We start from the raw sequence: 14,812 nt of genomic DNA, 5'->3' as shown, positions 1-14,812 counted from the left end.
TTGGTTTCTCATCCCAGTTCAGAGGGATGGTGGAACCATGTTCTGTCAGGATTACAAGTCCCATCACATATGCTGTAATCAGTGGAAACTTGAAGAGGTGTGGACTTCAAGTCCCAGAATTCCTCAGCCAAAATTCTGGGAGTTGAAGTCCACACCTCATAAAATAGCCAGGGGTGAGATACATTGATGTACAGGTATATCACATGAGTTAAGGAAAAGACTGTTGTATTCTGGTATCAGAATCTTCTAGCTGCCAGGCAAAAAAACCCCAAACCCCATACCACTTCACCATTTTTATTGATCTTGACATTTTAATTTGTTAGTAAATAGATAAGGAACTGTAGTTCTAGAACCTGAGAAGGAGTGGTATGAAAGATTAAATTAAACTTTTTTTAAAACAAAAAGTTGTCATTAGCTACCTAAATATTTGTGATTCAAAAACAAATGTTGCTCAAAGTTTTACGACACAGGGTTAGTGAAATGAAATTGCACAGTCTTGCTTAATTTCTGTGGAATATGGAAATGACACAGCACCCATTATTTTTTTGGAGGGTGGGAATTATGGTATCTATTTTTTTCTACTGCTTAAAATTTTCTAGGTAAGCCTGAAGAAGTGCCTGTAGCACAAGTAAGCAGAAGATAATGCTCTTTATTAAAACTGGGGGAGATGTAAAGAAATAGTGCATCAGATAAGAATGCCATCTTTGAACCATATGTTTTCAGCAGTGTTTGAAACAGGACTTGTCTGACATATGTTTACTGTGATGTAATATATGATATAACCCTAACAAAGATAACCTTTGTAAAAGAAAATATACTGTACTGTACTCACACAATGGTGAGTGAGCCCATCCATCCGTTCATCATTAAAACAAGGATTAAAGTAATGACCATGGGGGAGGAGGAAGAAATACAGGCTCAGATAGATACAGGGTGCTCGAGATGCCTTATTAGCAAAACCGTAGTGGAGAAGTTAAAAATCCACACCAGGCCTTTAGCGAAACCCATCCGGTTCCAGCAGGTGGACAGCTCTCTAGTTGGTGGAGTTCCCGCTACACTCCTGACTGAGTTAGTGGAGCTGCGGATAGGCCGGAATTGTGAACTCTTGAGATTTATAATCACCCCCAAGATGTTGGAACCAGTTATATTGGGTCTGGCCTGGATGGAAAAATGGACTCCCACCTTTCGTTGGGAGGGTGGGCACCGTAAGCTTTTCATCCCCTTGGGCTCTAACCCTTTTCTAGAGACTGAAAATCTCCTCCTGGGAGGAGCCAGATGGGTCCTTAGCAGCGTTTGCAATGAAGGAAGGAACACTTCCAGATCTCCGGAAGGTGCCCTTGGAATACAGAGACTTGGGAAAAGTTTTCAGTGAGGAAGATTGCAATGAACTGCTCCCTCACAGACCTACAGATTGTGCGATAGAATTTGAACCAGGAGTAACTCTCCGAAAACCTAGGATGTGCACAATGTCACCGAAAGAACTGGGAGAGCTGAGAAACTTCAGTAAAATACTGTTGTTGGGGGTTTTTAACTGCTTTCATTGTTATTTTATAAAGGATTAAGCAAAGAGGCCATAAAGTTTCCAAGGAGAAAGGGAAGCTCTTTCGTTATAGTAGTGTAATTTTAATTTCCCCCAACAAAGGAATGTATTTATGCTGATTCAGAGCAGTACTGTATTGGGAAGTTGGGAGGAATTGGATATAGCTTAGTAGGAGCCATAGCATTAAATGTCGCACCATTTACTTTACATGTAAATAAACATAGGCTAAACCCAGAAATTATTTTTTTAAAATGTGTTTTGAGGAGCTATAATAAACAGCAAAAATATATCAGCTGCTGGCAATTTTACTTAAAACAAATGTAAGCAAAATGGGGGGAGGGGATTGGAAGAATTTACCAAAAATCTTTTGGTTTTGCATACATTTAATAAAGCAAGTAATTTTGGAAAGGATGGCTGGTTCTAGATAGCTGAATGTCAATCAGTGTCTGATAAAATGTCACTGATACTCTGCAGAAATAACACAGAGGAGATCAATTCCTCAAAATCAGGAAGAACACCCCCAAAATTGTCACCTGCTACAATACTTTTTAAATATCACACCTGACTTAAATGGTTCTTGTAGAAATGCCAATTCAGGCAATAGTCTATAGTCACTGAAAAGGAATTCTTTTTAGCAAATCCAGCAATTGGTTGTCTGCAAGGATCTGTTTTGTTCTCTCTGTGTGTTGATGCTTTACTGATGTGTCTGAATGGCTTGCAGTCCAATTCTTAAAGGGGAAATGACATTCAGATAGTGGAAAGCTTTGTCCTCATCCCTTGGGCATATTAGATAATGACAACTTGGAGAAGCAGCAAAAATGTAGTACAGTGGTCCCTCGATTTTCGCGGGTTCAAACTTCGCGAAACGGCTATACCACGGTTTTAAAAAAATATTAATTAATAAATACTTTGCTGTTTTTTTCCCTATACCATGGTTTTTACCGCCCGATGACGTCATACATCATAGCCAAACTTTCGTCCGCCTTTAATAAATATTTTTTTAATAAACTTTAATAAATAAAAATGGTGAGTAATAATCTAAATGGTTTCTAAGTGAATGAGAAATTGCAGTTTAGGGGTTTAAAGTGTTAAGGGAAGGTTTGTGATACTGTTCATAGCCAAAAATAGTGTATTTACTTCCGCATCTCTACTTCGCGGAAATTCGACTTTTGCGGGCGGTCTCAGAACGCATCCCCCGCAAAAATCGAGGGAACACTATATTCTAAATACATGTAGTCCTTGACTTACAATAGTTAAGTTAGTGACCGTTTGAAGTTGCAACGGCACTAAAGAAAAGTGACTTATGACTGTTTTTTCTCACTTATGACCATCACAGTATTCCCCTGGTCATGTGATTCAAATTCAAATACATGGCAACTGGCTTGTATTTATGATGGTTGGAGTGTCCCGGAGTCATGGGATGATCTTTGTGACCTTCTGACAAGTAAAGCCAGTGGATTCACTTAACAATTGTGTTGTTAACTCAGTGCTTCTCAATTATTTCCTGCTATGCCCTCCCTAGGAAGAATTAAACATTTTGCGCCGCCCCAACTGTCTGCCGACACGCATCTCACAGTCTGACCTGTCACCCCTAAATTGCGCTCCACCATCAGATGCGCATCCTACCTGACACTTGTATTGGTACCACCGTCGCATTCCTCGGTGTTATGTCCAGGGCAGCCCGTTTTAAAAGAAAACATCTCGCAAGTTTGAGAAGTTTGATTGAATTTGCAAGACGTTTTCTTTTAGAACAGGCTGCCCTGGACACAACGCTATGGAGGTACCAATGTGCATCCTACTACCTGCGGTAAAAAAAGACACATTCCCTGGGAACACATGCCCCCCTGACATCACACCATGCCCCTCCCAGGGGGGGGGGCACCTCACTATTTGAGAAGCACTTTGCTTACTTAACAATTTCATTTAATTCATTAACAACTATGGGAAGAAAGGTCATAAAATGGGGCAAAACTCACTTAACAAATGTCTTACTTAGCAACAGAAACTTTGGGGTCCACTGTGGTCGTAAGTCTAGGACTACCTGTATATTATGAACTATGATAAGGGGGGGGGGGGAGAAAGTTCTGCCATTTCATCAATTCAATTCTGCCCAAATAATGTTGAAAAAATAAAATACTGTTTCACTTGTATTTTATACATATATAATTGTCTATGGAGATTTTCAGTCATCCAATTCATGTTATCCCAAAGGTGCCTTTTCAAGAGGCAACTGTACTTTCTGGTTTTTCTTTGAAGACGTTTTGTTTCTCATTCAAGAGGCTTCTTCAACTCTGTAACCAGTGTTTTCCCATTTCATTCATAAAAACAAACCTTTGTTATTTTCAGCTCTACTGTATCCATAAACTCAAGTGACAATTTGCTTTAACTTCATCTTTGTGGCTCTTACAATTAACTGTATACTATTTACTCTCAACATCATTTTTGCTTTATAAAAATGTAGGGCTTTACTTTATAAAGCCCTACATGGCATCGGACCAGAATACCTGGTCCGTCTTCTGCCACACGAATCCCAGCGGCCAATTAGTTCCCACAGAATTGGCCTTCTCCGAGTCCCATTGACTAAACAATGTCCTCTGGCGGGACCTAGGGGAAGAGCCTCCTCTGTGGTGGCCCCGGCCCTCTGGAATCAACTCCCCCCAGAGATTCAAATTGCCCCCACCCTCCTTGCCTTCCGCAAGATGTTGAAGACCCATTTATGCCGCTTGGCATGGGGGGATTAACTCTCTCTCCCACCCTTCTGAGTGGTGTGATTGTGTAGAATTGATTGTTTTTTTAGTAGTAATGGGTTTTTAATTTAATTTTTTAATATTGGATTAGTATTATGCTGTATTATTGTTGCTGTTGTGAGCCGCTTCGAGTCCTCGGAGAGGGGCGGCATACAAATCTAATACATCATCATCATCATCATCATCATTATTATTATTAATTACTTAAGTAATCTTTCACCATTTGGCATCCTATAGATGTACTAGATCCTTTGATGCCTTCAAGTGAGTTTTGATTTCTCTTGACTGCATGGACAAGTTTATGGAGATTTTTTATCCATTTTCAGAAGTGGTTTGCTATTGCTGCCTTCTAAGTGGTAAAAGTGATAGGCCCAACTGATTCCATATCTCATGCAGGATTAAAATTCAGACCTCTCCTCTTTTAGTCAAGCCCCTTAGCCACTAGACCAAAACTCATAATTCCCAGTATCACTGTCAACCACTGATGGGGAAAGTTATGATCCAGAACATTTGGACATTGCGTTATGGAGGATACAGTGTTCCATCTTTAGTTATCTAACTACTGAACTACTTCCCCCTTTGCATTTACAGTTGCGATTATCTTGTTTTTCAGTGTCTGCTTATTTGTTTGAAGTAGTTTTTAAAAATTAAGTTCAAAGGTCTTTATGAAGAAATGGTTTAAAATATTATTTTAACATAGGCTAAATATATTTGTGGCAATAGTTGTAGTAAATACGCCTTCTGCCACATGAGCCCCAGCGACCGGTCAGGTCCCATAGAGTCGGCCTTCTTCAGGTTCCGTCAATTATTAGACAATATCGCTTGGCGGGGCCTGGGGGAGAGCCTTCTCTGTGAGGGCCCCGTCCCTCTGGAATCAATTCCCCCCAGCAATTCGAACTGCCCCCACCCTCCTCACCTTACGTAAGTGTCTGAAGACACACTTGTGCCGACAGGCCTGGGGACACTAGTCATCAGACCTTGCCTATGTACATTGGTGGACTAGAAATTATTGTTTTTAAGTTAAATTGGGATTTTAGACTGCTTGTTCTAGTTATTATTGGATTTCAGAATTGTATTGCTTTTCATAAATTGTAAGCTGCCCCGAGTCCTCAGAGAGGGATGGAATATATATCCAATAATAATAATAATAATAATAATAATAATAATAATAATAATAAAGTTGTCAAAACTGTTACGTTTGAGGAATTGGACGACCAGGATAATATACAAAATGAATGTATGAATGAATGGATTTACTGAAGCCAGCAATACTGAAGGAAGAAAGGCTGCTTTTTCATATACCGAGAATGTCTGTGTTTAGTGTGAACCGTGAAAAATGAGTATCTTGTCTCCATTAACAGTGCTTGAGTCTGAAAGGTGAGGCAGCCTCCAATGTCCACCTAAAGGCCGTGTTTTCTTGTTTTGTAGGAACTCTCATTCAGCTGCACATCAAGGTAGATCTCTTCAGACTTGAGAGCATTATGAGACTCTCAATAAGATTTTGCTTATTAGGTTTGCTTATGCTTGTGCCAAGAAAAAAAAAATTCCAACATCCTATCAACAGATTCCATTAACATTGCTTTTCGTTTGTCTGTGCTGAAGCCTCCTTTATGCCACAAAGGCAGGCTTTTTTCCCCCCACCGCCTTTCACTTTATCCTGCCTGCATGTTTGCTTTTGTGATGTCTCGAAATCTTTTAGTATCAAGATTTCTTCCAAATAAAGTTGAGAACATGATATTCTGCTCCAGAAATCATGCTGAAAAAAAAAAGCCTAATAGTTTCTCAGGAGCTCTGAAAAAAAAGAAGACCTATTCTTGCTTCCTTAGATAGGAGAGCTGTGCAAACTTTGCAAAAGTTCTTTGTTTTTGTTTGAATTGCTCTTGGGGGAGAGAAAAAATAGCCATGTAATACCTTGCTTTTTCTTCCCTCCTCGTTTGTTATGTGTGCTCAGGAGTTCAGACTCTGAAGAAGCATTTGAAACACCAGAATCCACAACTCCTGTAAAGGCTGCACCTCCGCTACCACAACTACCACCTGAAATTGTAGCATTCGACATAGAGGAACAAGAAATAACACCTCAGCTTCCATCAGAAGAACCAGGTAACAATTGTACAGGGAATAGGATGGGTGGCCCCCTCTGCACATGCATAGTTTGAGTACTTGGGGAGACCCAGAACAGATTGCTAATCCCAAGAGGCTTCGTATTCCTGAGAAATGCTGGTAGCTTGGTAGTAGAACACGTGTTTTGCAGGCCAAGGCTTTTGGTTTAATCATTAGGAATAATTCTGATTACGAACTTGCAAAGTGACTGTTAGTTAAGCATCAGGCATTATTGTAAAAACAACTTTATATGTTAGGTTAAACTTACAGATCATCCCATTACCTGTAAGGACTTGTATAAGCAATTTTAAATGCAATATTTCAGTTTTGAGCCCTTCTGATTCCTCAGATGAAATTTATAACTAACAAAAATTTGAAAGAAAATAAGGTACAGTGATGCCTCGTCTTATGAACTTAATTGGTTCCGGGACGAGGTTTGTAGGGTGAAAAGTTTGTAGGATGAAACAATGTTTCCCATAGGAATCAATGGAAAAGCGTGCAAGCCCAAAACTCATCCCTTTTGCCAGCCGGAGCGCCCGTTTTTGCACTGCTGGGATTCCCCTGAGGCTCCCCTCCATGGGAAACCCCACCTCCAGACTTCCTTGTTTTTGTGATGCTGCAGACGAATCCCAGTAGGAGAATCCCAGCAGTGCAAAAACAGGTGCTTCGCTGGCAACGGAAGTCCAGAGGTGGGGTTTCCCAGCAAGGGGAGCCTCAGCGAAATTGCAGCATTGCAAAAACACGGAAGTCCTCGAAACCCCACCTCTGGACTTCCGTTGCCAGCGAAGCACCTGTTTTTGCGCTGCTAGGATTCCCCTGCAGCATCACAAAAACACAGAAGTCTAGAGGTGGGGTTTCCCATGGAGGCGAGCCTCAGGGTAATCCCAACAGCACAAAAACGGGTGCTTCGCTGGCAACAGAAGTCCAGAAGCGGGGCATCCCAGTGGCGGTGGCTTGGGTTTGTAAGGTGAAAATAGTTTGGAAGAAGGCAAAAAAAAATCTTAAATGCCGGGTTTGTATCACGAAAAGTTTGTATGACGAGGGGTTTGTAAGATGAGGTATCACTGTATATCAAAGAAAAAGGAATATAGCTATCCCTTAGTTTATGATCACAAGAGAGCCCCCCCCCCATTTTTATTGCTAAGTGAGATATGTGTTAAGTGAATTTTGCCCCATTTTATGACTCTTTCTGCCACAATTGTTAAGTGAATCACTATAGTTGTTAAGTTAGTAACAGAGTTGTTAGGTGAATCTGGCTACCCCATTGACTTTGCTTGTCAGAAAGTCACAAAATGGGAATCACATGATCCAGGGACCATGCGACTGTCATAAATATAAGTCTGTTGCCAAGAGTCTGGATTTTGATCATGTGACCATGGAGAGGCTGCAAGAGTTGTAAGTGTAAAAAATGGTCCAGTGCCGCCATTATAACTTTTAATGGCCACTGAATAAACTGTTGTAACTTGAGGACTACCTGTACTATTCTATTATCAAAGAATTAAATGTATGTTGGATGGCATTTTTTTGCATATTTCTCACAAGTATATAAACAATGAAGATGACTATTATATCCAAGCTGACCTCCTTAATAACTAGAAATTTTTCCCATATTTTTTGATTGTTTTTTGTATCTGACAGTTATTTACTGATAGGATTCACTGTTTGGGAATCAGTTTTGCTTCTCTCATCAATAGCGACTAAACCTTTTCTACCTTTCTAACCTGTCTAGCCGATATGCTGTACCTCAGGGTAGAAACCTCTACCTCCCCTCTCTATAAAGTGCTGGATGAAGTTGCTGGAGCCCTTTTAAAGATTATTACTATAATTGTGTTGTTTGTAGTCGATTTAAATACAACTGGAGCCCATGAAACCATGCTAAGCTTTTGTCCATTTGCATTTTTCAGGTTACAGGCCCAGCACACCTGACAAAAGTCAAGATATCTCCGAGCCACCAAGTAAGTTGTATAGGAATGCTGTAAAATATTATCCCAACATTAGTTTCCCAACTTCCCCTAATCTATCCACCACCCCACATATATGTCTGAGTTTATGTTTGTGTACACAGAGAGAAATGGAAGCTTAAGACACAGTTTATGCATTTTTGCTTACGACGAATCTTGGCTTCCGTTAGATTTCAGAGATTTGGGATGGAGCAAGTTGCAAAATATTGTAAATAAATACAAGTGCTTGGTTAATCTTCTGAGAGACTGTATCAGAATGTCATGCCTTCCACTTTGAAACCTCATGCGCTGAATGCAAAGTTAATTCAAAAAGTGGTGCAGAATCTAATTCTACGGAGGATCAGAAATACTCCCTCCCAAAAATAACAATGATATGTATGTAATGTTAAAAAAAAGTAATAGCAATAATAATAATTACTACATACAAGTAGTCCTTGAATTAGGACCACAATTGAGCCCAGAATTTGTTAGTGAAAAATTTGTTAAGTGAGTTTTGTCCCACTTTATTACTTTTCTTGCCACATTAATCACATGGTTGTTAAATGAATCTGGCTTCCCCATTGACTTCACTAGTCAGTAAGAAGGTCGCAAAAGATGGTCACATGATCCCGGGACACTGCAACTGTCAAAAATATGAACCAGTTGTCAAGCATCCGAATGGAAATCATGTGACCATAATAATAATAATTATTATTAATAATAATTTATTAGATTTGTATGCCGCCCCTCTCTGAAGACCATTGGATGCTACAATAGTAATAAGTGTGAAAAATGATTATAAGTCACTTTTTCCAGTGCTGTTGTAACTTTAAATGGTCACTAAACAAAGTTACCCATTGTAGGCACTTCTCAACACTCTGAATTCTTAGAATTTGCTGTGCAAACTGGGGGACTTTTTGAGGAACACCTAGTCCTAGACCAGTGATGGCGAACCTATGGCATGGGTGCCACAGATGGCACAAGGAGCCACATCTGCTGGCATGTGAGCCATTGCCCTAGCTCAGCTCCAACGTGCATAGGTGTGTTAGCCAGCTGATTTTTGGCTCGCACAGAAGCTCTGGAGGGTGTTTTTGGTTTTCAGAGAGCCTCTGGGGGATAGAAGAGGGCTTTTTTATCTCTCCTGGTGCCAAGGAAGCCTTTGGAGCCTGGGGAGGGTGAAACACGAGCCTACTGAGCCCACCAGAAGTTTGGAAAGAGGTCATTTCCGGCCTCCAGAAGGTCTCCGGTGGTAGTGGGGAAGATGATGTTTTCACCCTCTACAGACATTGAATTATGGCCACTCATGCATGTGCGATAGTATGCGCACACGCTCTGTTGGCACCCGAGGAAAAAAAGGTTCACCATCACTGTCCTAAATTGTCTTCTAAAGACCAAAAATACCAGGGCATCACTTTCAAAAATATCTGTAATTACTTGGCTACAACTTTCCTTTCAATACCAGCAAATGTTTATCATTTCATATTTTTCTGCAAAAAAAAAAAAGTGCTGTACCATCATTATGCTGCCAGCAAACACAAATACATTGAGAAACCTTTTATTTGGTGCCCAAGTGCATAGAGAAATCAGGAGTTTGTTCTAGATGTATGAATATCTCTGCTTGTCTTTCACCATCATCTTTCTACATTTATTTTAAATTTGTACAGAACAATTATATATTCACATGTTTTTTTCATATGTACTTGAAAAGGAAATTAACTTTCCAACTTGATAAATAAATCTAAGTGAAGAAGGAGGAAAATCATTGGCGTTAAATAAGATTTGAAGAGCAGCCTTTAATTACAAAATTCAATTGCAACTCATTCTGAACTTCCAATTATTCACTTTTATTCCTGTTTATTTCTCTCCCTTTCTGTTATCCTTTTTCTTTCATTCCTTCTGTGTCTTAAGTAGCAAAAAGTACTATATGCACAATTGTCCAAAGTAAAAAGAAAGATTACCTTTCTTTTTATATCAGTTTTCCATATCAGCTAAGTTAGTTGAGTTTCTGAATATAAATATAATAACCACTTCCTATTTATGTGATTTATATCCATGGTTATTTACTTATGTTGTACATGTATTTATATTCCAACCTAAAAGATCTGTGGCATGATACTATCCAAAGCCCAGTACTATTCATAAGGCAAAGCCATGCCAGACTTAATGTAACAGAAAAACTCCAGTCTCTGTGATTAAATGTCATGAATAGTAAAACTCCCTGGTTGAGGCTGCTTTGAAGTAAAAGGGCAACATTCCTTTCATTTCTGACCAGTTTTTAGTGTCAAGAGGGCAGGATTAAAAAAACCTCTCCAGACACAAAGCTGCATTGTCTCCTATTCAACACTTCCTGGAATGGTTTTTCCACTTGATTGTTCTGTTTTTTTAAATTCATTGAACAGGATTCTTAGGGTAGCTTGTATATGCGCTTTTGAAGTTAGAGTATAAAAATGAGCAAAAAAGTCAGCATTGGGAATTATTCTATATTAATTCTACTAAATTAACTACAAAATCAGGTATTTGAATGCTTATTATAGTGATAATTTGGTGAGTTCATTAGAAAAATAATGTGTTGGAACAAATAAATTCTTAATATAAAAGACCAGAACATTTAAGTTATGGAATTTAGATGAATCTAAGAATCTAATCTAATGCCCAATATTAATCTAAGAATCTAATCTAATGCCCAATATTAATGCTGTATCTGGTTTATGGCACAATATATTTTTACTTTATTGGCTTTATTTTTAATCAATAATATTTTAATTTTTTACCTTGATTAGAAGTATTTAGTCCTTAAGAGTTACCCAATACAGTGGGCATTCACATACATTGATAAAATAAGTCAATAAATAGCCATAAAATGTGGCATTGTCTACAAGCATATCTGAATTTGCGAAAAAGGACTCCCAAAAGAAGAATGTATAAGTGTTGGGCACATAAATTAAACAAACAGCTGCCAACCCAAATATATCATTATGGTAGCCTAGTATATAAAACCAACAATGTCTATTATAGTATATAACAGTATATTATTTTGGAGAAACTTTGGTGATACTACTTTGGAAAAGTAATATCTGCTGAAGATAAAGTCACCCTCAGTTACTGGTGATTACAGGTTTGTCACTGCCATCTTTTAGGATGTTTTTTTCAATATCTCTGTTAAGTCAATAGCTCTGAGATCTTCTCGTCATCTCTTATCCAAGCACCAATCAGAGCTCAGATGCTGGAGGTTGGTTGTTGTTGGGGGTTTTAAGATCAGGGAAAGTCAGCTAGATATTGCCACCTTCTTAGTGCATCCCATCTTTTCTGATGGAAAAGGTCAGTATATGAGAAAAACATTGTTCCAAAAGAACAAAGAGCATTTAGTAAAGCCACAGAGCTCACTCTAACAAAATAAGGTTAAATAATGAAAAGTGTAGAGGACTTGATTGTCCTACCGCCAGCTTGTAACTTAGATGCAATTTGATCTTAAATAAAGCCCCTATATAAAAAATTCAAAATGTTGACCCTCTTAACACTGGTTTTTATAAAGAAAACTGGGATCCATGAAATTATATACATGATTTATCTTAATGTCTATGCAAGATAAATCACTGGTCTAGTGTAAGGCTAGAAATGCTGATGTAGAGAGCTAATTCTAGCTAATGATGACATGGAGTGTAAAGAAAGATGGATGGATAAAATTACATAATGTAAAATATGACTAAAATAAAGCAAATACCAATTTTGAGCATCACACGGAATGTCAGAATTTGAAATTGACATACAGACAAGATTAGAATTTGAAATATTGGCATACAGATAAAAGATTAGTATTATTCAAGAAAAATTCATTTAGCTCTGGAATTCATTTTACTAACTATGTAAAAATTGGAAATAGTATATTACATAATTTCAATAAACTTACAGTATAGTCTATTATGATAGTATATTGCACAATTATAGCATATTATAATAGTATATGACATAATTTCAATAAACATAGAATTTGGGAAGGATTCCATGGATGAGAATCCTCAAGGGAAAAACAACTCAAGAAGCTTGGGAAATTTTGAAAAGTGAATTATAAAAGCCCAGTCTAGCACAATACTAGTGAAGAAGAACACTTGGAATACTGCATTCAGCTTTGGTCACCACGATGTAAAAAGGAGGTTGAGATTCTAGAAAGAGTGCAGAGAAGAGCAACAAAGATGATTAGGGGACTGGAGGCTAAAACATACGAAAAATGGTTGCAGGAACTGGGTATTCCTAATTTAATGAAAAGAAGGACTAGGTGAAACATGATAGCAGTGTTCCAATATCTCAGGTGTTGCCACAAAAAAGTGGGAGTCAGGCTATTCTCCAAAGCACCTGAGGGTAGGAAAGGAAGCAATGGGTGGAAACTAAACAAGGAGAGAAGCAACTTAAACTAAGAAGAAATTTCCTGACAGAACAATTGATCAGTGGAACAGCTTGCCTCCAGAAGTTGTGAGTGCTCCAGCACTGGAAGTTTTAAAGAAGATGTTGGATAATCATTTGTCTGTAGGGTCTCCTGCCCAAGCAGGGGGTTGGATTAGAAGACCTCCAAAGTCTCTTCCAACTCTGTTATTATAAATCCAAACCCAATCAAGACCCCAATAATCACATATAGGTTGCAACGATAGCACATCATCATAGTTTTATCCAATAGACCAATTTGCATTGCCTTATCAGTATGGCAATATTACGTATGGTTAATCATAATGTAAGCCAATTAACCTCAATAGAAGATACTTCAAAGTAGGGGATTGCAACCAAAGATTGCCATCTGATCAGCCTGTAAAAGTTGAGCTCCTTGCATGAACAATGCACATTCTCTCAGCTAGCAAGAACCGTTGTAATTAAAGTCAGGCAATAAAAATAAATCCATATACAGAAGGCATGTAGGTTGTCCTTCATCAAAAGGCTATATACTTTATTGGTGTTTACTTTGAAGAAAATCTTTCATTGCTGGTATTGGTTTTATCTTTTGGGAGGTATAAGGGTCTGTCTGACATTAACTAATCTTGAAACAAGTTATTTACATTCTATTCATTGTAATTTTGAAATCACTTCTATAGTAGGATAACTTAATGAATGATGAAGTCTGGGCATGCATGTTGAGGAAGGCGATTCTGCCCCTTGACTCCAAGTTTTGGATTTTCCTTTGCACTTTCATTGGGATAAATATTCAATGGGTAATGTAGTTAACATGCCAAAAAACAGAAACAGAGGTGGGTAGATATAATTCCCCCTCTGCAGAATATGCATATATCTTTGGGGCCACCTGTCTTTAGATGCTTGGATGATGATAACAGAACCCCTCACATTCAGAAAAACATTTAATATATTGTGCATGTGCATCCCTTTTACTATGAATATAATGAAGCAATTTTAGATATTGTAGCAGTTAGCTACATAAGCTCAGTGTTTTCTTTCTTTTTTAAATAGCATGTAAAATACCTATGATTAAATCATCAAATTTTTCCCATCAAAATAAAATAGGCTTAATGTTGAAACTAGCTCTAGCTCAAATAATTGTCTTCTGGAATAATGAAATAGATTGCGATTATGCTTTTGGCTTTGTTCTTATGAGACACTTTATGGGATCACATGACTACTACAATAATAGCCCAGGGAAAAGGACAACTGATCTACTGAAAATATCAACATTGACAACCAGTAATAATGCTGTAATTATTTCCACTTTGATTCTTTACCATTGGTGTGTTATCAATTGGAAATATAATAAGAATGTACAGTAATTATTTAGCCGAAGGGTGGGCAGTATGATCTATTTAAATTTAAATGAATCCATTTGGTATTCTGGTAGGGAAGTCATATTAAGATGAAATCACTATTTCCACTCAATAATCCTATTTAGTATCTTAGAATTTAGAAAGCTCAGATTTATTTTAAGAGATCACATAATAAAATTGTAATGAATACACTAAGGTAGTAAATATATTTATAATTTTCAAGATGGACCATGGCTGCCAGTTTCTACAAAATATAAATTATTTTAACCCAGTAGCTACCTTGATCATTTAAAAAAGAAACTACAAACTGCATTCTTTTCATGCATGTGACATCACAACATAGATGTAAAAGGAGAAGGCTTTGCATTATACTGTTACAACATAGCTTTCACTGTTTTGCAAGACAGTATAAAATAAATCTTAATCACTCTCTGAAAGCTTGCCTGTGCATTATCAGCCAAAATCTGCTGACAGAATAATATGGCTTAATAGGATAAAAGATAATACTACAGAATGTGTATCTATCAGTTGAAAATGATTGCTTGTTCCTTTCTTAAGTTCTTCACCTGCCGATCCTGCCTCATATAACAAATCTTATAGTAGTTTGAACTTCAGATAAGGGCAAATACATGCAGTTTCTTTCTTGTTTACAACACGTTTCCTATTTGGTCATCAGAGTTAAAGGAATTTGATTTGCTCTCAATACTGATTTTCATTATGGAGATTTCT

The 14,812-nt window shown here is 37.8% G+C and overlaps 1 protein-coding gene across 5 annotated transcripts in view; it reads left to right on the top strand.

Annotated features, from left to right (window-relative positions):
- TACC2 (transforming acidic coiled-coil containing protein 2) overlaps positions 1-14,812 on the top strand; it is a 212,089-nt gene that overhangs the window by 144,818 nt on the left and 52,459 nt on the right. For all 5 annotated transcript variants that reach the window (XM_070752573.1, XM_070752572.1, XM_070752577.1 and 2 more), the window contains 2 exons: positions 6,239-6,387; positions 8,292-8,342. In XM_070752573.1, coding sequence (XP_070608674.1) covers positions 6,239-6,387; positions 8,292-8,342 — 200 coding nt within the window. The remainder of the gene's footprint in view (positions 1-6,238; positions 6,388-8,291; positions 8,343-14,812) is intronic.

The sequence above is a fragment of the Erythrolamprus reginae genome, chromosome 5 (assembly GCF_031021105.1).
Source record: "Erythrolamprus reginae isolate rEryReg1 chromosome 5, rEryReg1.hap1, whole genome shotgun sequence".
Taxonomy (NCBI): Eukaryota; Metazoa; Chordata; class Lepidosauria; order Squamata; family Dipsadidae; genus Erythrolamprus; species Erythrolamprus reginae.
This window is presented reverse-complemented; position numbering and strand designations above follow the sequence as displayed.